General features: G+C 43.6%; 1 protein-coding gene across 1 annotated transcript in view; it reads right to left on the bottom strand.

Moving 5' to 3' along the window:
* Nucleotides 1–21,264, bottom strand: part of MGST2 (microsomal glutathione S-transferase 2) — a 30,626-nt gene extending 9,362 nt beyond the window's left edge. The window contains 3 exon segments of the mRNA XM_081216396.1: nucleotides 16,728–16,770; nucleotides 16,773–16,826; nucleotides 21,166–21,264. Coding sequence (XP_081072522.1) covers nucleotides 16,728–16,770; nucleotides 16,773–16,826; nucleotides 21,166–21,223 — 155 coding nt within the window. The 5' untranslated portion in view covers nucleotides 21,224–21,264.
* Between the last annotated feature and the right edge of the window lie 353 nt (nucleotides 21,265–21,617).

The following is a 21,617-nucleotide window of genomic DNA, read 5'->3' as shown; positions in this document are numbered from 1 at the left end:
GCCCTGGCCCAGGAAGATCCCACATGCCGCGGAGCAACTAAGCCCGTGTGCCACAACTACTGAACCTGTGCTCTAGAACGCACGAGCCACAACTACTGAGCCCATGTGCCACAACTACTGAAGCCCATGTGCCTAGAGCCTGAGTTCCGAAACAAGAGAAGCCACCACAATGAGAAGCCTACATACCACAATGAAGAGAAGCCCCCGCTCACCACAACTAGCAAAAGCCTGCACGCAGCAACGAAGACCCAACAACAAAGACCCAACGCAGCCAAAAATTAATTAATTAATTAATTTTTAAAAAAAATCAACGTACAAAATCATTTGTGTATGTATACACCAATGATGAACTATCAGAAAGATAAATTAAGAAAACAATCCCATTTACAATTGCATCAAAATGAATAAAATATTTGGGAATAAATTTACTCAGGGAGGTAAAGACCTGTAAACTGAAAACTACAAAACACTGATGAAAGAAATTGAAGAAGACACAAATAAATGAAACAGTATTCCATGCTCATAAATTGGAAGCATTAAGATTGTTAAATGTCCATAATACTCAAAGCAATCTACAGATTCAAGGCAATTCCTATCAAAATTCCAGTGGCCTTTATCACAGAAATAGAAAAAGCTCCTAAATTTCATATGGAACCAAAAACAGAACATGAATAGCTAAAGGAATCTTGAGAGAGAAGAACAAAGCTGGAGGCATTGCACTTCCTGATTTCAAATTATATTACAAAGCTGTAGTAATTGAAACAGTATAGTATTGGCATAAAAAGAGACAAATAGATTAATGGAACAGAATAGACAGCCAGAAATAAACCCATGCATATGTGGTCAATTAGTTTTTACAAAGGAGCCAAGAATATACAATGGGGAAAGGATAGTCTCTTCAGTAAATGGTGTTGAGAACACTGGACAGCCAAATGCAAAAGAATGAAACTGTACCCCTGTCTTACACCATACACAAAAATCAACTCTAAATGGACTAAAGATTTGAACATAAGACCTGAAACCATAAAACTCATAAAAGAAGACATAGAGGAAAATATTCTTGACATTGGCCTTGGCAATGATTTTTTGGATTTGGCACTGAAAGCAAAGGCAACAAAAACAAAAATAAACAAGTGGGACTACATCAAACTAAAAAGCTTCTTCACAGCAAAGGAAACTGCCAACAAAATGAAAAGGCAATCTATGGAATGGGAAAAAATATTTGCAAACCACACATTCGATAGGGAGTTACTACCCAAAATACACAAAGAACACATACAACTCAATAGCAGAGAAAACTAAATAACCCAATTAAAAAATGGGCAGAGAACCTGAATAGACATTTTTCCAAAGACATAAATGATCAACAGGTACCTGAAAAGGTGCCCAACGTCTCTAATCATCAGCGGAATGCAAATCAAAACCACAGTGAGATATCACCTCACACTTGTTAAAATGGCTACTATCAAAAAGACAAGGAACAAGTGCTGGCAATAACTTGGAGAAAAGGGAACCTTATACACCACTGATGGGAGTGTAAACTGATGCGACCACTATGGAAAACAGTATGGAGGGTCCTCAAAAAATTAAAACTAGAACTACCACATGATCCAGCAATCCTACTCCTGTGTATATAACCAAAGGAAATGAAATCACCATCTTGAAGAGATATCTGTACTCTCATCTTGATTACAGTGTTATTCACAGTAGCCAAGATATGGAAACAACCTAAGTATCCAACTGTGGATGAATGGATAAAGAAAATGTGATATACATATATGTAATGAAATATTATTCAACATCTAAAAAGAAGGAAATCCTGCCATTTGCGACAAACTAGATGAACCGGCAGGGCCTTAATGCTAAGTGAAATAAGCCAGATAAAGAAAGACAAATAGTGCATGGTATCACTTACATGTAGAATCTTTAAAAAAAAAAAAAAAAAAAGGTAAACTCACAGAAACAGAGAGTAGAATGGTAGGTGTCATGGCCTGAGGGTGAGCAAAATAGGGAGAGCCTAATAAAAGGGTACAAACTTTCAGTTATTAAATGAATGAGGTCTGAGGATCTAGTATATAACATGGTGACTGTAGTTGATAACACTTTTTATTGTATAATTGAAATATGCTAAGAGAGTAGAACTTAAGTGCCCTCACCGAAAAAAAAAAAAAGACTAAATATGTAAAGGGTAAATATGTAAGGTAAGGGATGTATTAATTAACTCAGTGGGGGAAATCCTTTCACAAATTATACATTTATCAAATCATCATGTTGTACACTTTAAATATCTTATAATTTTATTTGTCAATTATACCTCAATAAATCTGAAAAAAATCTCTAACTCAAAAAAAGAAGAAGAAGAAGAAAGCCTAATTACAAAGCATAATTCTTTCCTCATTCTCCGTAAATCTATAGGAAATTGTGGATGGGTCAACTCAACCTTATTAGTTTCTGACTCAACTACATTAGAAAAAACTCCCTGCTGATCATTCAGCCATCTCTTAAAGCTGGGTAAAAAGCTTCATAACTAACTGCATAACTCAGTGCTCATATAAAGACCACAGCTGGTGCAGAGTCAGAAGCATGAGTGGACCTTTCTAACCCTGAGCCAGCAATGACGACGGTAAAGTCACCCACTCAACTCTCTAAGAGCCAGAAGAGCGATCCTCAGACCCCTGGCACACCAGAAATGCAGAATACGAATGCCAGATGCTTTCCTCTTCATTTTTTTTTACTGTTGCCTTTAAGGCCTGAAAGGCCACTGGAATGACCTAAGGAATATTTTGTCCAGGGCCTGACATTGATACCCTCACAGACCATAGCCACAACTTTCTCATTCTTAGGGAAATAACTGATTTTTGTCTTTCTGCCATTTCCTATCCTTGGCATTATTTTGCTTCTGATGGTTGCCTTTATACTAACGTCTTTTAAAGTTTGTGAGTTCCTATGGTAGGTTAAGTGAAAAGATACTTTACAAATGTGAACAGTGAGAATAATGACAGCTATGTTAAAAAACATTTCCTTTTCCTCGGCTAAATCCATGGACCTGTTTTCCATGAAGTAAAAGAGAACAGGAGCAGTAGCTTGCTCTATTTTCCACACCCAATGTCAAGGATATTATCCCCTTTGTCTTCTTCTATGAGTTTTATCCTTTTTGGAAACAAAACACAATTGTCCCATCTTCTATCTAGTCTTGTAAAACACCTTAAATTATCCCAAAATTTAAAGGGTAAGTTCTTCCACAACACGACACAAAATCAGCCATGATGAGATTTTTTTAAAAAATCACCCTCGGACTTCCCTGGTGGCGCAGTGGTTGGGAATCTGCCTGCCAATGCAGGGGACACAGTCCCTGGTCCAGGAAGATCCCACATGCCAGAGAGCAACTAAGCCCATGCGCCACAACTATACTGAGCCTGCGCTCCAGAGCACGCAAGCCACAACTACTGAGCCCACATGCCAAAACTACCAAAGCCCACACGCCCTAGAGCCTGTGCTCCACAACAAGAGAAGCCACCGCACCTCAACGAAGAGTAGCCCCCTCCTGCTGTAACTAGAGAAAGCCCGCGCACAGCAACGAAGACCCAACGCAGCCAAAAGAAATAAATAAAAAAAATTTTTAAAAATCACCCTCAAAACCAGTCCATATTATTCTTCATAAAGTCTAACTATTTAGAAGGTTTTTTCTCCCCACTGTACTAGCAGCCTTGGCTAGGCATGTGGGGCAGATGATATTATATAAAAGCATCCCAGCCAAGTCTGCTGAGCTGCAGAGGCAGAAGCTTGGGTCTGTGGCCCCTGTGGGCATCCGTCCACACACACTGAGATGCAGGTGTGCTTTTGTGTCTCTTATTTGCAAGAGGAAGAAGTCCTCTGGGCAAGAAAGAGTGAGGAAAGAGGAAATGAGGAAAATGGAGGGGTGTTCTGGGGTCTTTCCCACCCCTGCCCAAGCCAGGGGACCGGTTTCACACCTGAGTGGAGACCAGGCTGAAAGCTGAAGGACGGTCTTCATGAAAGGACTGGTGAAACTCCAGATGCCTGCGGTGCTACGCCTCAGACCGAAGGGCCAAACAGCTACAGAGAGCCACAGCCCTCACCTCCCTCTGCCACAGACCAAAGAGCCGCCGGAGAGCAGTCATGGAAGACTCCAGAACCTGGGGAGGGGTCCTGAACTCACAGGACCGGAGGACTGGAGCAGGGCAGTGGCATGGCCCCTCCCCTCAACTGCTAGGCAGCAGAGCCCACGTCCCCAGGGGCTCCAGGAAGTAACTGAGAAGATGGGGGAAAGGGGTGCCGAGGTCCCGGGGGAGCGGTTAGAAGTCAAGGAGACTCAGGCAGGGATGTGAGCGTAACTGCACTTGTGCTCCCAGAGGGCACAGCCTGGTGTACGTGGGCAGTTGAGTACCATATCTCTGCACCCTCCTCTCCTAAGAAATGAGACTCTTGGTCCCCTATAAGCCAGTAGTCACTGTTGGTCTCACCCTGACCTCATGTGCCAGCTGCGCTCGTTGTACTTTTCTCCTGGTCCCTTGTCTACCGACCCGCCTTAAGCCCTGAAGATGTGTCCCACTATCATCTTTCAGAGATTGAAAATAATTCTCTGACAGCCAGCCTGGGGCCCTGCTATTGCCAACAGTCTTCCCTGCTGCTGCCTGCTGAAGACACCAGGTATTGCTTGGCGTTAAAATAACTGGAATCCTTTGGGCTTCCCTGGTGGCGCAGTGGTTGAGAGCCCGCCTGCCGATGCAGGGGACGCGGGTTCGTGCCCCGGTCCGGGAAGATCCCACATGCCGCAGAGCGGCTGGGCCCGTGAGCCATGGCCGCTGAGCCTGTGCGTCCGGAGCCTGTGCTCCGCAACGGGAGAGGCCACAACAGTGAGAGGCCCGCGTACTGCAAAAAACAAACAAACAAACAAAAAACTAGAATCCCATTCTGGCTGCTCAGTCTGACCTCCTGCACCTCCTCCACTACGTGACCATGTCCTTCCACCACCAGCACGTTCAGGTCCCTGCAGATCCCACAGCACCGTTAAGTGGTCCACGCCCGGATGTGCTCCAGAACAGCTTGTTCACAGTGAGCTGTCCACAGACATTGTTTAACTGAAGGGGACCAAACACTGACAATGTGTCCTTTACAATCCTATCAGTGACTAATTACGTCACTTCGCCAGGAAAACCAAAGTGAAAATAATTGATGATCTCTTTTTGGACATGAAGGCAGATTATATTATAGGAGATCCTCAGGAAAAATCTCCTACGGGACAGAAATGGGACAGAAATCAGCTGGCAGCAGCAGTGTCAGTTTCCCTTTGCGTGGGAACAGAGGGTATGTGGGTTCTGACCGCTGCTGGACCGCCCCGCTTCCTGCGTGTCCACGCAGAGGGAAACTGAGTCTGTCTACCCATTCCCTGGGGAGAGCCCTCTTTGCACTATAATCCTGTGCTCTTTGATATTTAAGCTTCCCATAAAAAGATGAGGGAGAAGCTTCTCTTTTGTTATAGGCAGATGTCACCGTGGGCCTCAAGTTCCACCCAGGGCTAATAACAGAAAGAGTCTTTACTGGAAGAACAGTGGGGTGACCAGCCATCCTGGTTTGCCCTGGACTGAACAGGTTTTCAGAACGTGGGACTTGGATTTTTTAAACCAGGACAATCCGGGGTTTGCCTAGAACGGAGGGATTTCCTGGGACACAGAAATCGGAGTGCTAAAACTGGGGAAGTCCCGGGCAAACTGGAAAGAGTTGGTCACCCTAGAAGATGGACCAATGGAGCCCATGGAGATTGAATATTTAAAGCCACTGAAAGCCCCCATCATCCGTCCCCAACTCCAAGGGAGCCTGGGCCTGGGGGCTCAGGACATGTGACCACTGCAGATCCCTGTCTGGACCCGAAGGCTGGGAGCAGTGAAGGTAGTCCTAAACTAAGTACTGCTTGGGCCCTGTTTCCGTCATTAAGTGTATGTACTATAAAGCTCACCCCATACTGGAAAAGAAAGAGTCATATTGAATTCTGGCAGTTCCTAAAACCCTAGTCTCTGACTTTTTTAAATTGCATAACCCCAATAAAAAATATCCACATGTCCTACTATAGCAGAGGCGGCTGGCTGACAACAGGGATGGTGTGAAGTTGGTGCTGTGCAGTAGCTGCCCAGTCAGGGATACACTTCCCAGCCTCCTGGGATCTTAGTGGGGCTACTTCTTGCCGATGGAAAGTAAGTGAAATGAAATACATCACTTCTGAGCCACATGGCTAAGCAGCTGGTGTGCCAAGCTCCCTTCACCCCACGCACTGGTTGCAATGGAGAGAATGCTGAGGACCCGGATGGGGACAGAACCCTTAGATGGAAGAAGCCTTGGTCCCTAAATGACCATGTGAAAGGCCACTCAACCAGGAGCACCCAAGTTGGACTTGACATGAGCAAGAAAAACGGTAAACTTCCATTACATTAAACCACTGGGAATATGGGATTGATCCATTAGCACAGTTAGAACATTCGACTGGAAAAGAGTCTCATATACATTATAAAACGACACAACATAGAAATTAAAGGATGATGTTTTAAGAGTCAATATGAATAGGAGCTCCAATGTTTTCCTCACTCCCGCAGCAGAGTCCGTAGTGTGCTCCCTCAATGTGTACACATCACTTGGGAAATCTTTGGCCTTAAAACACTTCTGAATATTTCTGCTATTCGATAGATTTCTTGTAAACACTCAACATGAAACTTTGCTTATGACAATCGTGTTCATAGAAAATCTGAACCATTTCCCATAGAGGAAAACCTGAACAGCCAGAGGACACTTCTAATGCCATGCTTAGAGTATGACATCTTTTAAAAATAAAAAGCAGACAAGGCAACTTAAAGGAGGCTTCCCTCGTTCAAGATTTTTGCTGCGCCTTTTTCTTTCTTCTTTTGTCCTGGTGACTCGTTCTGAGACACCACCAGTAGGTTGCATACCTCCACAAGCTACTTGCACTATTAACAGATGACCCAGCCTTGGTCTGCTGGCTTTTGACCCTAAGAAGTGTTTTGGATTATTACACTGGCTGGGGGGTCAGAGCAACAGGTTAATATGCTCAGAAAAGGCTTGGGGATGAGAGGTTGCTGGAGCTAATCTTTTATATAGATCTGTAACTACGTAAATCGTTCCTTGTCAAACAACCGTCTGGGACACCGGAGGGAGGCTGCTGCTAATGGCAGGAGGGCATGAAATCTAACTAGCACTTCAGTGGTACTGCTGATAAGCAACAGGATGGGGAGATGAGGGAGTAAGGCTGGCAGCCCAACCAAATTCTAGCTGCCTCTCGTCCCCTGACTACCTGAGAATCACCCAGCTTGTGTGACAGAAGCTGTTTGCTGGTGGTGTGGACTAAATGTTTGTCTCTCCCAAACTTACATGCTGCAGCCCTAACCCCTCAGTGAGGCTGTATTTGGAGTAAGGAAGTAACTAAGGTTACATGAGACCAGAAGTGTGGAGCCCTGATCCAATAGGATCTTCTTATAAGAAGAAACACCAGAGAGCTCTCTGACACCTGCCAGACTGACTGACTCTGACTCTCCCTCCCTCCCTCTCCCTCTCTCTCTCTCCTCTCCCACCCCTCCACCAGGGAAAGGCCATGTGAGGACACATTAAGCCAAGAGAAGAAAGCTCTCACCAGAAATAGAATCAGCCAGAACCTTGATCTTAGACTTGCAGCCTCCAAAACTGTGAAAAATAAATATCTGTCGTTGAAGCCACCCAGTCTACGGCATTTTGTTACAGTGGCCCCAGCTGACTAATACAAGGTGGGTTTTAGAGGAGGGTGGAGTTTGAAGAACTCATCATTTAGTCATTCTCTCATCTTGGAGAACCCAAGCCCTTTATAACTCAGTGAAAAAGTACATCTTGGGATTTCAGCTAATGTCTAAGATTGGTACACCTGTAATAAGAATGGAGATGTGTTTATTGTCTCTCTATTATTTATCATTTTTGTACTTACTACAAAAGTAGGTGACTCACATTACTATAATCCTGGTGTTGCAGAATATTTGAAAAATTACTCTATTTGTGAATTTTCCTTTTCTCCATAGGTTTTAGGCATGCATTATGGTCAACAGTTTTAATTTCAGGATTCAAAGTGACTATAAGGAGTTAGTAAATGGCAAAAAAAAAAAAAGGAAGAAGAAAAAGAAGAACTCTAGTAGACTAAGAAAAGGCTAACATTTCTAAACAGTTCTCAGATTCATGATGATTGGGTTTACTTGTGCCTTGTGGCAGGTTAATTCTGGAACAGGAACTTAATAATTCAGCATTAAGCAAATCGAGTACATACAAGAAAGAAGTAAGAGGCAATTCTTCTACCTCACCCAGAACTGATGGAACCATTGTTGGGATACTATGTACATTTCTAGGCTCCAGGTTTAGAAATAATATGAAACATTTTAGTCTAAAGAGAACCACCAAATTTTTTAATGATTGAAAAAAAAAGCTGAATTTCTGCTACCTTGCCTCAAAATACAGAAGATGAAAGACATTTAATAACGGTCCTCAAGTGTATGAAAAAGAGTGAGGTCATCAGCAGCTATTCTTCTCTTCCGGTGAGGACAGAATCAGAGGAAATATATTTAAATTACAACAAGATCAATTTATTACTTGGATCTACTTTTTAAATTTATAAAAGCCTTTAATCTAAAGGGATCAAGGTACTCAAATTAGACTAGATAGAATTTTCTAAGCTTAGCAATACCATGAAGAAATGGCCCTCCATGAAATTATAGCTGCTATTTTCATAATTTCAAAGAGTGTATTCTGGCAAAAGACTGCAAAACTCTAGAAAGAGTCACCTCTAATGCCTTCCCTGGAGGAAGGGAAGAGGAAGTGAATGGGGCCTCTAGAGAAGGGGCCCTGGGCTAGTAACTCGGGTAAGCGGGCTCCATAATAATCATCGCTGCTTGACAAGTAAGTATCCAACTTGAGGCGACCCTCAGACAGGAAACAGGTACTTCAGGGGTGGTCAGAGGGACCTTGAAATGGTTGCTATGAGATGTCAAATTCCGCTCAAAGAAAGAATTAGTCATAACAGCGGGCTTCTTGGCTACGCTTAGGGCAAAGCAGCGGGAGAAAGAGTAGGGGAAGAGGCAGCGTTTCTGTTACTCATGAGGCCATAAGATCTTCAAGGGAGGCTGAAGGGACTCAATGCTTTGGTCCAGGAGAGCCAGAAAAGAAAGTGCATTCCCTCTTGGGGATTTGCAGAGCTCAAGGGAGCCTTCCCTGAAAAAGAGAATAGGTAGCCAAGTAGGCTTTGGAATAAACTGGTTATCCCAGGGGCTCCTGCCCTAACTACCTCAGATAAAGTCGAAATGGCTTCACCAGACATGAATCTTCTCTGATCTGGCCAAGTTCATCGTAAACCTTCGATCCTAAGACAAGAACTTTTCTAGTGCCCTGGAATATCCAAGAAGAAATTCAGAGAAGGGAGTAGGACCATTCCCATCCACCCTTCAGAGAGAACCCAGGACAACTATACTGTGACCTTAAAGGTATTTTATGGCTCCAAATCCCCCACCCCACCCTAATATTGGCTATTATTTTTTAACCCCTCTCTGTTCTGCCATGATTAATCAAACAAAACACATTTAACAAGGAAATTGGATTTGGATACTTATAAACAGCAACTTAAGAGAAATATTTGGAAATGGTGTCCAGCTTTATTCCTAGGACAAGAGGAGTCCAGATGCAGAAAAGGAAGGAGAGAGCAGTAACTCGAAAGAAAATCAAATCTGTGAAAACTATGTGAACGAACATAGAACCAGAAGTGACCCAAGAATCTAGCCTGCTGGAAAGCCAACACTCACCAACAAAGTCTCAGAACATGAAAGACAAAGTGAGAAGATGCAGAATTTCCTCCTGTGATCACTTGTATGAATAGTATGGTATCTCCCAAACTCCAAACGTTAATATATTACTGTCAAAAATTTAGCTTCTCCATATACCTCTTATTATTTTTCTATGAATCAACTTCTTTTTGACTCAAACAAATTAGGAAAAATGAAATTGTTCCCACTTGCGGTAGTGATGTAAGAGTATAACTTTCTAAATAAAAGATAAGTATAAAAATAAATGCCATGAAAACAGAAAGTTGTCAGATTCTTATTAGATGCTATTGATTGCTGGAGACCCTTCCTCTGCTGAATGGGGGGAAATGGGTGTCCAGATGGTGTCAAGAACACATCCCAAGGACTTCCTGCTAAACATGGCAGGTTGAACCCGTGTTTGTTTCTTCTCCCTCCTGAAACCTCACTAAAATGCCAGTAAAGGAATAAAAAATAGAAAGTCTTCAAGAACACAGAGAACGGGAGCAGACACAGCAGTGGAAGAGAGATGGTAGCCAATTTCTGAAGGAAAACCAGCACAAGGGGAACGAGAGCTGAGCTGGCAGAGTGCAGAAAGCTGAAGCTACGTGCCTGTAGGAGGAAGAACCAGTGAAGACTGAGACAAGGAATGCCCTGGTAGCGCAGTGGTTAGCACTCCACCCTGTCACTGGCGAGGGCCCGGGTTCAGTCCCTTGTGGGGGAACTAAGATCCCACAAGCCACGCGGCACGGCAAATAAAAAAAGAAAGACTGAGACAATCCTTATCCCAGAACCCAAGAGGCTCAGCACCTGGGGCCCAGGTCCCTTGGAGGCCAAAGGCTGAAACAGAAGAATTCTTGAAAGACTGTAGAAGGAGGCCTGTGGCTCTGCCGCACCTCTGAGCCCCACCCTACTCCTCCGTCAGAGGAGACGGGAGGATTATTGTCTGGAGAAACTGAACCGGACACTCTCTGGGGGCTCCAAGAACAGTGGAGCGTAAGGGTAAAATTCTGTACTGATCATCGTGCGAATCCACGTACTGCACAGCGGAAGAAGCTTCCTTCCTTCACCCACCACCCTGTCAGACGACTAGAAGGCAGGCCTAATATACCCACCCTCCTCCCTCACTCTTCACTCCCTCCTCCCTCACGGGGGAGTTAAGGGTTCTTTTCCTAGAGGAAGTTAACGGTCCCATAAAGATGACCTACAGATGCCATCATCTGGGGTCCCCCCAGAAGAAAGCTGCCTTCTGATCCATCACCCTTCAGTGAAGCTGCCTACTCAGTAAGCCCCGTCTGTGCACACAGAGCCCCCAGCTCTCTCCCTAGTGCCCCTTTCTTAAATTGCACAGATAGCCAGTCAAGAATGACCTGACATTTGAGTAAAGGTCTCTTTTGCTCAGATCTCTTTGCTGGACCCTTGTTTTCTTGGCCTCATCAGGCTGGAGGGCTCTAGGTTCAGTCCATGGTCCTCTCCTCTTTTTGACCTATACCCACGCCCTTAAAGATGTCATCCAGTGTCCTGGCTTTAAATCATCTTCATGTGCCAATGACTCCTGAATTTATATTTCCAGTTCAGATCTCCCTGCTAAAATGCAGATTGGTATATCCAACTGTCTACTCTCTATCTCTGCTTGGATGCGTAAGCAACAATGTATTAGCCAGTTTATGATGCAATAACAAACGATCCAAATAGCTTAGTAGAGCACAGTGTCTAAAGCCTCTCCTTAGCTGTAGCGTTAAGTCCCATCTCCTGGTCTTCCCCCCAAAACCGCTCCTCCTGCAGCCCTCTCTGACTCAGTTAATCACAATTCCATCCTTCAGGATGCTCAGGCCAAAAATCTGAAAGCTGTTCCTGACTCTTCTCACACTCCATATTTGTTGAAATCCTATTGGCTCTACCCTCAAAATATATACAGAATCTGCCATATCTCGTATGTCACCTGCTGTCTTCCTGGTTCAAGTCGCCATCATCCCTCACCCGAATTTTTGCAGTAGCTTCCTAACTGAATTTTCTGCTTCTACCAATGCGCCCAGACAGACTATTCTCTGCAAAACAGACAAAGTGATCCTTTTAAAATACAAGATCATGTTACTCCTCTGCTTAAAACCCTGTAACGACTTTCCATTTCACTTAGAGAAAAAGCCAAAGTCCCAACAATGGCCTTCAAGGCCCTGCCTGGTCTGGTCATCCATTACCTTTCTGACTTTCCCTCCTACCACTCTCTGACAGCTTCCTCTCACAGCTATACTAACTTCTTTGCTAACCCACCAGTCGCATTTCCACTTAAAGTCCTTGCATTGGTTACTTCCTCTATCTCAAGAGTGCCTTCCCTACATGGCCACATGGCTAACTCCTTCACCTGCTTCAAGTCTTTGTTCAAGTGCCACCTTCACAGTGGGGACTACACTGACCACTCTGTTTAAACTGCAACCCACTCTAGCTCACCCCCCAGCAACCCTTCCCCACGTCCCTATATAATGCTGTCGTTTTTCTTGTATAGCTTAACACCACCCTCTTACACAATATCTTATTTTCTTATGGTATGATGTGCTTATTGTGTATTTTCTGTCTTCCTTGGATATAAAGTAAACTTCAAGAGGGCAAGGATCTTTGTTGGAGTTGTTCACTACTATCTCCCAACAGTGCCTAATACATAGAGGTGCTCAAAAAATATTTACCAGGTGAATAACAAACAAAAATTAAAGACAAAGGCCAAAATAGAAAAATAAGAAGGAACTTGGAAGAAACAGAAATGATAAAGGAAGATTTTTTTTAAATCATTAAAATCCTCAATCCTCAGATAAAAGAGAATAAACTGCATCTATGAAACAAGAAAGGAATGCTATAACAGCAGCAGCAACAAGAAGAACTAAAGAGCAATCAAAGGATAAAAATTAATTCTTAGGAATTAAGTTCACATTTGAATTTTTTTTTTTTTTTTTGCGGTACGCGGGCCTCTCACTGTTGTGGCCTCTCCCGTCGCGGAGCACAGGCTCCGGACGTGCAGGCTCAGCGGCCATGGCTCACGGGCCCAGCCGCTCCGTGGCATGTGGGATCTTCCCGGACCGGGGCACGAACCCGTGTCCCCTGCATAGGCAGGTGGACTCTCAACCACTGCGCCGCCAGGGAAGCCCTCATATTTGAATTTTTTAAAAAATCAGTAAAAAGTTGGAAGTTCAAGAAATTCCCTGAAAGAACAAAAGTCCAAGAAGATGAAAAACTCAAGATGAAAGAAAACTGAAGATCAGTCCAGGAGGTCAACTTATGACTAATATATATTTTAAGAATTAGGGTCAGGGCTTCCCTGGTGGCTTAGTGGTTAAGGATCTGCCTGTCAGTGCAGGGGAAACGGGTTTGAGCCCTGGTCCGGGAAGATCCCACATGCCACAGAGCAACAAAGCCCGTGTGCCACAACTACTGAGCCTGCACTCTAGAGCCCGTGAGCCACAACTACTGAGCCTGCATGCTGCACCTACTGAAGCCCGCACATCTAGGGCCTGTGCTCCGCAACAAGAGAAGCCACCGCAATGAGAAGCCCACGCACCGCAATGAACAGTAGCCCTCACTCACCGCAACTAGAGAAAGCCCGTGCACAGCAACGAAGATCCAATGCAGCCAAAAATAAATAAATAAATAAATTTATTTTAAAAAAAAGAATGAGGAACTTCCCTGGTGGTCCAATTGTTAAGACTCCCACTCCCAGTGCAGGGGGCCCTGGTTCAATCCCTGGTCAGGGAACTAGATCCCATACGCATGCTGCAACTAAGTTCGAATGCCACAACTAAGGAGCCTGAATGCCGCAACTAAGGAGCTGGCGAGCTGCAACTAAGGAGCCCACCTGCCGCAACTAAGACCCAGCACAACCAAATAAATAAATAAATAAATATTTTTAAATAAATAAATAAAATAAAATAAAATAAAAGATCCTACAGGCCACAACAAAGATCCCACGTGCTGCAACTAAGATCCGGTGCAGCCAAATAAATAAATAAATAAATATTTTTAAAAAGAATGAAAGAACAAAGAAAATAAGAAGACAAAATTTAAGGGTAAACAATATTTTAAAATATTCTAGAACAGAAGGGCATGAGTTTTCAGGCTGTGAAAAAACCTCCTCTAGGGTTCAGCATAGTGAAGAAAAATGCCTCTGAGCAAGCACAGCACTGTAACACCCCAGGCCAGGGATCACGGGAAGAACCTAAAGCTTCTACAGTTTCCAAACAAAGCATCAGAACAGCACAGAACACCTCAACAATAGCAGTGGAAATTAGATAATAATGAAAACAATGTTTTCAAAATTCTGAGGGTAAGGATTTTTAACAGAGAAATAAAGGCATATTCAGAAGTGTCAAGACCTACCATTCCCCTTCTCTCAGGAAGTGTCTGGAGGATGTGCTCCACCAAAACGAGAGAGAAAAACCAATACATAGGATAATATGAAATCCAGGAAACAGGTGATCCAAATCAGTAGGGTATAAGGGAAATTCCTAGGATGATGACAGGAAGTTGTGGGATGACAGCTATGTAACATATCTAAAGTGCAACCTCCAGATTGGAGAAGAAACATGGAAGACTAAAGCACAAATGACTCCAAGAAAAAAACAAGTGGTATTACTAGCTTACTTAATGTATTTAAATGTACTGAGAGGAAATTTTCAGTTCTGCTGAAGATTCGGAGATGAAGCTAAGCAAACAAACAAAGAGGCAATTATTAACCCCATGTAAAACAAAAAACTGCACAAGAAGGAAATGTAACCATAGTATACTGCTTGATTCAGCTTTGAACATTATTCACTTAATCACAACAACATAAACATTGATTTAACTCAACAAAGTGATATAACTTTTCTGGAAGGATGAAGTGAGGAAAAGAGGAAACAGAGGAACATGAACTTTTTTCTGCCATAAAAGGAAGTCAATGGATAATGTCTAAAATTTGTGAATCAATAAATAGCAGTGAACAGGTAGTATTTAGAAATATGGAAATAAATACCAAAGTAGTAGTCAAAAGGAGTGCCAATGGCTGTCTCTGGGGATGGATGGGGGATAAGGAAAATTATTTGTTGTTATAAGGCTTGTAACCTCACTTTATTTTCAGACTACATACATGTATTACCCTGATAAAAATAAATATTGGGGGATGTGGGACATACCAGCACCAAATCAATACTTTCCATGTGATATAACATAAAGATTCAAAGACAGTGGAAATGACTTTCTCATCATGTGGTCCAATGTTATTTAAAATCATACCTTGGGGGACTTCCCTGGTGGCCCAGTGGTTAAGAATCCGCCTGCCAATGCAGGGGGACACGGGTTTGAGCCCTGGCCCGGGAAGATCCCACATGCCGCGGAGCAACTAAGCCCATGCGCCACAACTACTGAGCCTGCACTCTAGAGCCCGCAGGCCACAACTACTGAGCCCACGTGCCACAACTACTGAAGCCCTCGCACCTAGAGCTCATGCTCCACAACAAGAGAAGCCACTGCAATGAGAAGCCCGCACACTGCAAAGAAGAGTAGCCCCTGCTCTCTATAACTAGAGAAAGCCCGCGCACAGCAACAAAGACCAAATGCAACCCAAAATAAATAAATAAACAAAAATATTTTTTAATTAAAAAAATAAAATAAAATCATACCTTGGGCATAAAGTTTCAGCCAAGTTAGATGAATAAGCTCTAGAGATCTGTTGTACAACATTGTACCTCTAGTCAACAGTAATATATTATACCCTCAACATTTTGTTAACAGGGTAGAGCTCAAGTTACACATGCTTACCACATTTTAAAAAATGTTTAAACATGTCTATGCACCTCTTAAAATTATCTCTTGTACTACCAGTGGTATTCATCACACTTTCAAGCCTAGGGAACAGTGTGTGCCATCCTCCTTGGAGCAATTAGATGGACAAGAGACCAATGTTCACAGTTCAAGGGCCATGTCTGACCCAAACTAATTCAAGACATAATAAAAAACCTGAATAATTCCATAATCTTTAAAGAAATCAAATCTCATAGTTTAATTTTTTTTCACAAGAAAAACATCTGGTCTAGATCATTTTATAGGCAAATTCTAACAACTGTGAGGGAACACACTCTTCCAATCTTATTAAAACTCTGAGAAAATAATTCTCTAATTCATTCTGTGAGGCTAATATAATCTTGATACCAAAATGAGCAAGGACCATACAAAAAAGAAAAATTAGAGTCCAACCTCACTCATGAACAAAGATGAAAAATCCCAAAGTATTAACAAAAGAACCAAGCAATGTATAAATGGTGATATGTGCAATGTTTTTAAAAGCACCGGATTTGGGGGATTAAATGTAAAGGGAGCCCTAGCATCTTGCATCAGGCAAATTCATGGTGTTTATAGTGGAACATTCTGTGTGGATCTGAAAAGGCAAGGAGCACAAGATGTTAAAAAAAAAAAAACTATGAATACACATGAAATAGAAAGCTTTCTCATTATTATACGTTTCTGATTTTAGGAAGTGGGTTATTGGCAGAGGGTAACATTGACCTACCTCTGTTTTGAAGTGGAGAGGAAGAAGATTTCAGATAGAAAATCGATAGCATAACTATTCCAACATGAGGCTACTGAACTCTCAGGGAGCCCCTTCCAGGCTCTTGGACCAAACTGCCACACACAGAGACATATAGCAATCCCCCCATAGATCCCAGCCTTTTCTGTAAATGTATCCTCTGAATTTGTAATACAGGTGGGTAGAAACTCCATGCACTGCCTACTTCGAACCTCAAGGATCATGAGAAGGGTCTTGGCCACAAAGAGTGGTTTGTTATAATGGCATATCTTCTCTGCATATCTTTCCCCTAATTAGGAATTGTCTGTATGTGGCAGATCCATACCCCTGAAGGGAAAAGCATTACTCACTGTGCATGAAATATTCTCTCAAACTCCGGTGACCCAGAGACGCTGGGGGTGTAACTTTGTATTTTGATCTTGCCTTTCCTACCTGCAAAGCGAAATAACCTGCAAGTAAAGAGGAACGAACATTAAACATGTGGCACATCATTATTCATTAGTAAAATGCAAATTTAAACCACAGTTAGATACACTACATACCTATTAAAATGTCTAAAATTAAAAAGACAGATCATACCAACTAGAAAAGACAGACAGACAAGTGAAGATACAAAATCAACTGGAATTCTCATACACTGCTGTTGGGAATGTAAAATGATACAACTGCTTTGGAAAACCATTTGGAAGGAATTTTTTAGTTAGACATACATTGACCATATGATTCAGTCATTCCACAACTAGAATTTTCCCATGAGAAATTAAATCATATGTCCATAAAAACTCCCGTCCACAAATGTTTACAACAGCTTTATTTATAATAGCCAAAAATTAGGAACAACTCCCTGATGGTTAAGATTATATGTCAACTAGGCTATCCATGGTGCCCAGCTGTTTGGTCAAACACCAGTCTAGATGTTGCTGTGAAGGTATTTTTTAGAAGTGATTAACATTTACATCAGTAGACTTTGAGTAAAGCAGATGACCCTCCATATTGTGGGTGGGCCTCACCCAATCAGTTGAAGGCCTTAAGAAAAAAGTCTGAGGTCCCCCAAAGAGGAAGAGATTTTTGCCTCCCTTTGGACCCAAGACTGCAACATCAATTCTTGTTGGAATTTCCAGTCTTGCAACCCACCCTGCAAATGTCAGACTCACCAGCCCCAACTATTGTATGAGCCAATTTCTTAAAATAGATATGTGAGAGTGTGTATGTGTGTGTGTATATCCTATTGGTTCTGTTTCTCTGGAGAACGCCGACTAACACAAATGTCTATCAACAAGTGAGTGGATGCATAATTTGTGCTTTGTCCATACAACAGGATACTATTCAACAGTAAAAAGGAATGAATTATTAATAAATGAAACAACATGGATGAATCTCAGAATAATTATGCAGAATGAGGTGTGTGCATCACCTGGGGGTGATGGCTCCCTGCAGGACTCAGCTTCCCTATTATGAAATGATTATGATTTTCTTCTTCATTTGCTGCATGGAAAATACATTAGATTACGAAACCCCAATGCCTGGGATCACCTGCCTCTGATCATCAGTTCTGTGACCCTCTCTCACTTTCAGACCCACATTTCCTCCTTTGTAAATAGTTCTCACCTCCTGTCCTTATCTCCCTCGTTTTACCCTGTAATTAACTTCTGGGGTCTATTATTTCCCTTCAGATGATTTCTTCCAGTTTCAGTTTCTCACAGTTTCCTGGAGTTTCCCTTATTTACTACCTTGATATCCATTTCCTACTTGCTGATGTTTTAAAATTTTTTAATTTTTAAAATAAAATATTTTAATTTAAAATAAAATAAATTAAATTTATTTAAATGAAATAAAATATAAATTAAAATATAAAATTAAAATATAAAATATAAATTAAATTTAAAATAAAATATTTTAATTTTATAAAATAAAATTTTAAAATAAAAATTTAAAAATGATTTCCTTTTCCAAACCAAGTTTGCAGCTTCCGTCTCTCACTGTGTGACAGTATTAGGGGCCATGTGTTCCCTCCTGAAACATGGTACTATCTCCCCTCCAACAAGAAGTCAGTAAATACTGAACCGGGTCGAGTAAGCCTCTCACAGCCGGCTACTTTCCTTCCTCTTCATTCCCCTCTGCTGCAAATAAAGTGTTGGTCCAGATTTAGAAGCTACAGCTGAACATCTAAATGTGTAAGCACTTAGGACTGGCCTCTTTCTTGTTCAAACTGTAGTTGTATCACTGAACTCTGGGAGAGTAGAGTGAAGATAAGTGTGGGATTAGGCACTGACGGTTTCCAACCCTGGGCTAAGTCTTTTCAAGGCAGCATAAAGCTGGAGAGGCCAATGGCTCACGGCCTCAGCTGGAGCCAAAGAGGTCTATCTATGGAGGGGAAAAGTGGGACTTGGCCATTCTGGACCCTGCTGTTAACCACGGCTTCTAACGTGCTCCACAGCCTCAGAGAACACACCAGGCAAGGCTTCTTGTTTTCATGATAAAACAGAAACGATCAAAGATGTGTGCTCCTAGATTTTTCTATTGGCAATGATGCCAGAACCTAGAGCTTCCAAATGAAGGTGAATAAACTGAAAGCTTCGCAGGGCTGGCTTTTTCTGGTTGTTCATTGCACCTGGTCGGCATCTGTCTGGAGCAGCAGCAAATGTGAGGAATGAGCTTCAGTAAAGCGATGACCCCGCCCACCTCCAGCCCCAGGAAGGAGGACTCAGGTGCATCAGCTCCACTTCCAAGGAGTCTCAGGTCAGGGGCCTCAGAGAGGCTGTGGCTACAGTCCGGGGCAACATCATGAGGGTGGAAAGGCTCCTTCACCACGTTTTTCTGGAGAGCTTCCATTTTATTTCCCTCTTATGAGTTGATTAAAACCTACTTGAGAATAAGCTCCTTTTGCTCTGCCTGCCTTTCCTCTTCCTTTGCTCTCTCCAGGGGGACACGTGTGCTGGGGAAAGTGAATCAAGACCCCTCATCCTGCCCCCCACTCTCAGCCCAGCCACAGCTGGGCTTCTTCACCGCAAGGCTGCCTCTCAATCCACCAGAAGCTTCTCTCTGTGGGGAAGCAGCCAAGGACTGGAAGTGACTGTCCTGAACACCAACCCTGGGCCAGGCACCATGGTGGGCACTTCCTACCCAGTGTCCTGTTTAACCCTCTCTGATGAGGACACTGAAGGACAGATTTTCCCGGCCAAGGGCACCCAGCTTGTAAGTGGCTGGACCAGAAGATACGAGTCTGTTTTCAAGCCTTGAGTTGCTTCTACTATAGCACAGGGCGTCTCACCTCTGTAAACACCAGACTTTTGCTAAAGCAGCGAATTCTGGTTCTTAATGCCAACTCCCTCCCTCCCTCTCTCTTCCCTGTCTATCACCAACCACCACTGGCCCAGTCTCCCTTTCCCAACTCAGCTGCCTTAATTTCAGACTGCAATTCACACCATCCCTTGCACCCACCAGCAAACAGAACCTCTCTGCAGGGATGGCAGAGGCTATGCCAGCCTGGGGCATCCGTGGACCTGCCCCTGTGCTCTCTGCAGGGCCAGGACGTGGGCACACACGGGGTGGACAGTGCCTACGTGTAGAGGGTCAACACGAGGCGTTTCAGACCTAAGTGCTGCTTTAGTTGGCTATAAGCATCCTGCTTTACTCCAGAAAAGACGGTAAATCAAACCACAAAACATGTGTTTTAAGGTATAATGTTTTCATAAATTCACAAAACAGACTGGCTAGCAAGTCTGCCATTGAGTGTGCGTGCAGACTCTTTATCTGTCCTAAACCGTGGTGCCTCCGTGCTTGGGGCTGAGAAGTCCGCTGCTCTGCCCTGTTTCCTGGTACAAGCACACTGGGAAAATAAAGAAATACGTGTTCTTGGGGCTTCCCTGGTGGCGCAGTGGTTGAGAGTCCGCCTGCCCATGCAGGGGACACGGGTTCGTGCCCCGATCCAGGAAGATCCCACATGCCGCAGAGCGGCTGGGCCCGTGAGCCACGGCCACTGAGCCTGCGCGTCCGGAGCCTGTGCTCCGCAACAGGAGAGGCCACAGCAGTGAGAGGCCCGCGTACCGCAAAAAAAAAAAAAAAAAAGAAAGAAAAGAAAAAGAAATACGTGTTCTTGATAAGAAGTCTTGCTCACCAGGGCTCAGACCCTTTTCCCCATTTTGCATGTTAAGGAAGCATGTGCCTAAGATAACATGAATTGAGCAAAAGTGACCCCAGAGGAGAAGAAGCCTCTGTTTAACCAGGCAATCAGGATACTGAATAATCCCAGTGGGAAGGCACTTTAAAGTTTAGAATGAACTACTTAATCTGAAGCTCATATTTTTTCAGGAGGATTTTTTTTTAACCTGATCATCATACCTGCCATACCCAGCTTATTTAAGAAACACACAGTAATTTAAAGATCAGGGTTCAAGAAATCACAGCCATGATTTATAAGCAGGTACAATGTTACCTTTGGAACACCCCAGCTTAATATTTATAGCCCACTTCCCCCAGGTTACCGCATTTCTAATGCTCACTCGAACTGGGCTGTGGGTTGTAACTACAGGTGATGCAGACTCTCTGGGCTCGAAGGCCCACCGCATCCCCACTGGAAGAACTAATCCCTGGAATGTTCCAAATCTCTGCCTGTCCCCAGGGAAGGGGGCATCGATGACCCTGAGCACAGCGTCCTCTTCAAAGCCCACGGACCACCAGCAAGTGAGTAGAAATCCCCAAACGCTCCCTCCCTCCCTCGGCCCCCCCCAACACACACAGACACACACACACACACACACACACACACACAGAGCCCGGGACGCTTACTTTGCTGACAGGCAGAGAGCACGGCGAGAGCAGCCAGCAAGATCGAATTCCCGGCCATTTTTCATGTGGAAAGTTCTGGTTCACGGGACTATTCGCAGAAATCGAGGGGAAGATAACAGAGGCACTTCCGACTTGGCAAGGCTGACCTTCCTTATAAGGCGAACAGAGCTGAGAAAGGAGAGAACCAAAAAAAGGAGGCTCCAGCGGCTGTGTGACCTTTGCTCCGGAACAGGAACCAGAGAGGCAGGCAGGTCCAGGCTGTCAGTCAAAGATCTTCACCTGGATGGGGCACAGCTTCCCCCACCTGCTTCAGATCTCCTGGAGCTCCGGCCTGCGGGGTTAGCCCTCCAGCCTCAGCACCTGCTGCTAACCCATCTCAGCCAATTCGAAAACAATTCCCTCTCCTTCTCTTCCAAAGTCTGGACTCCTGAGTTCCCTGCCTGGCTTTCCAA

This window comes from Mesoplodon bidens, assembly GCF_964165515.1.
Source record: "Mesoplodon bidens genome assembly, chromosome: 1".
Taxonomy (NCBI): Eukaryota; Metazoa; Chordata; class Mammalia; order Artiodactyla; family Ziphiidae; genus Mesoplodon; species Mesoplodon bidens.
Note: the sequence above shows the minus strand (reverse complement) of the source record. Positions and strands in the feature narration are given on the sequence as shown.